Genomic DNA, 1328 nt, shown 5'->3' with positions numbered 1-1328 from the left:
ATTTTGACATTAGCTTGTTGTTTTTTTACTACAAGCAAACTCATTATTGATTAGATTGAAAAAGAATCCACAGCATATATTCTGACATAAATAAACACATCGTCAAAAATGAGCTCACGACCATGGTACAGGTTTGAAATTCGAAGCCTTTTCGCTTACACGATTGGAATTACCTTCGACTAAAATGTTGACTTACCCGTTGATAGGATCTATGCTCTGACAAGCACTATTTTTGAACTTGACAATGTTAAATAGAGAAAGAACTAAAAGATAAATATATTAATCAAGATGGTAATTTTGTTCGAGCTAACTCGTCTTTGCTACAGTAAATTATCAAGACAATTAAATAAGTAAAACCACATTACCTTTTCCTTCTCGGGAAACGTCAGTTTTGTTGTAGCGGAATTGACCCGAACCTCTGGAGTGCAATCCAACACCAAGGGTTCCTTGTAAGAGACATGTTGACCAAAGGGCCAATACCACCAAACTGGCTAGCCTCAATTGCGATGTCATTACTGATGAAAGGAGCGTTTTCGACTGATTAGCGCAAGGTGGATTCACCTGCAATCGTAAACTTGAGGCCCTGCAAGAACTGAAGCTGATTGTAGGAGGCTCTTTGCTCGTTGCGACAAACCTGATGAAAGGAAGCGTTGACCTGGGTTAAAAAGTGGAAACCATGTCAAGAGAAAGGAGGGCAATGTTTACTTGAGCCAATCTAAAGAATGGAATCTCAACTGACATCCTTCTGGAATTTACACGCAATGGCAAAACAAAAAATATTTTACCGGTCTCTAATCATAACTTGCACAAACTAAATAGGATAGCAGGATAGTAGCTGTGATATGAAAGTCAACGGTTTAAAGGCACTATCCGGAATGAACTACATTAGAGTTTAATCATGTAACACACCACAAAACTCCTGGTTTCGTTGGTTAAACAAATATTTGTCTTGAAGATAATGGTGCGTTGCCACAATATGTTTTTAGTACACAACTCGTCAAACATTTTCATTTTAAAGTGTTAGACCACCGACATATGGAGCTGCATCCAATTTGCTATCACAAAAATTAAATACTCATCTCAATTGTAGTACCTGTCTTAGTTAGAACTTAGACATGCTGATCAACTCTGAAAATGTTGCATATGTTTTAGTGCGTCAATGGATTTATTTATCGTTCCTAAACTACAAGGTGCCTTGGTTCCAATTTCTAAGTTTAAACATTCTATGACAAGTACTTTGCTCAAACATAGGTTATTGGAGTGCCCTAACGTTGGCGTCCGTAATTGTGAGTCTCCATCTTTTAAGGACGCTTTAAGGCTCAATTGGC

The 1328-nt window shown here is 37.7% G+C and overlaps 1 protein-coding gene across 1 annotated transcript in view; it reads right to left on the bottom strand.

The window, feature by feature from the left end:
- LOC131891762 (uncharacterized) overlaps nucleotides 1-624 on the bottom strand; it is a gene marked incomplete in the record, with an annotated part of 9235 nt that extends 8611 nt beyond the window's left edge. Inside the window, 2 exon segments of the mRNA XM_059241410.1 lie at nucleotides 197-263; nucleotides 366-624. Of these exon segments, the coding sequence (XP_059097393.1) occupies nucleotides 197-263; nucleotides 366-513 (215 nt within the window).
- Nucleotides 625-1328: the final 704 nt, after the last annotated feature.

Source organism: Tigriopus californicus, chromosome 12 (assembly GCF_007210705.1).
Source record: "Tigriopus californicus strain San Diego chromosome 12, Tcal_SD_v2.1, whole genome shotgun sequence".
In the NCBI taxonomy this organism is placed as follows: domain Eukaryota; kingdom Metazoa; phylum Arthropoda; class Copepoda; order Harpacticoida; family Harpacticidae; genus Tigriopus; species Tigriopus californicus.
Note: the sequence above shows the minus strand (reverse complement) of the source record. Positions and strands in the feature narration are given on the sequence as shown.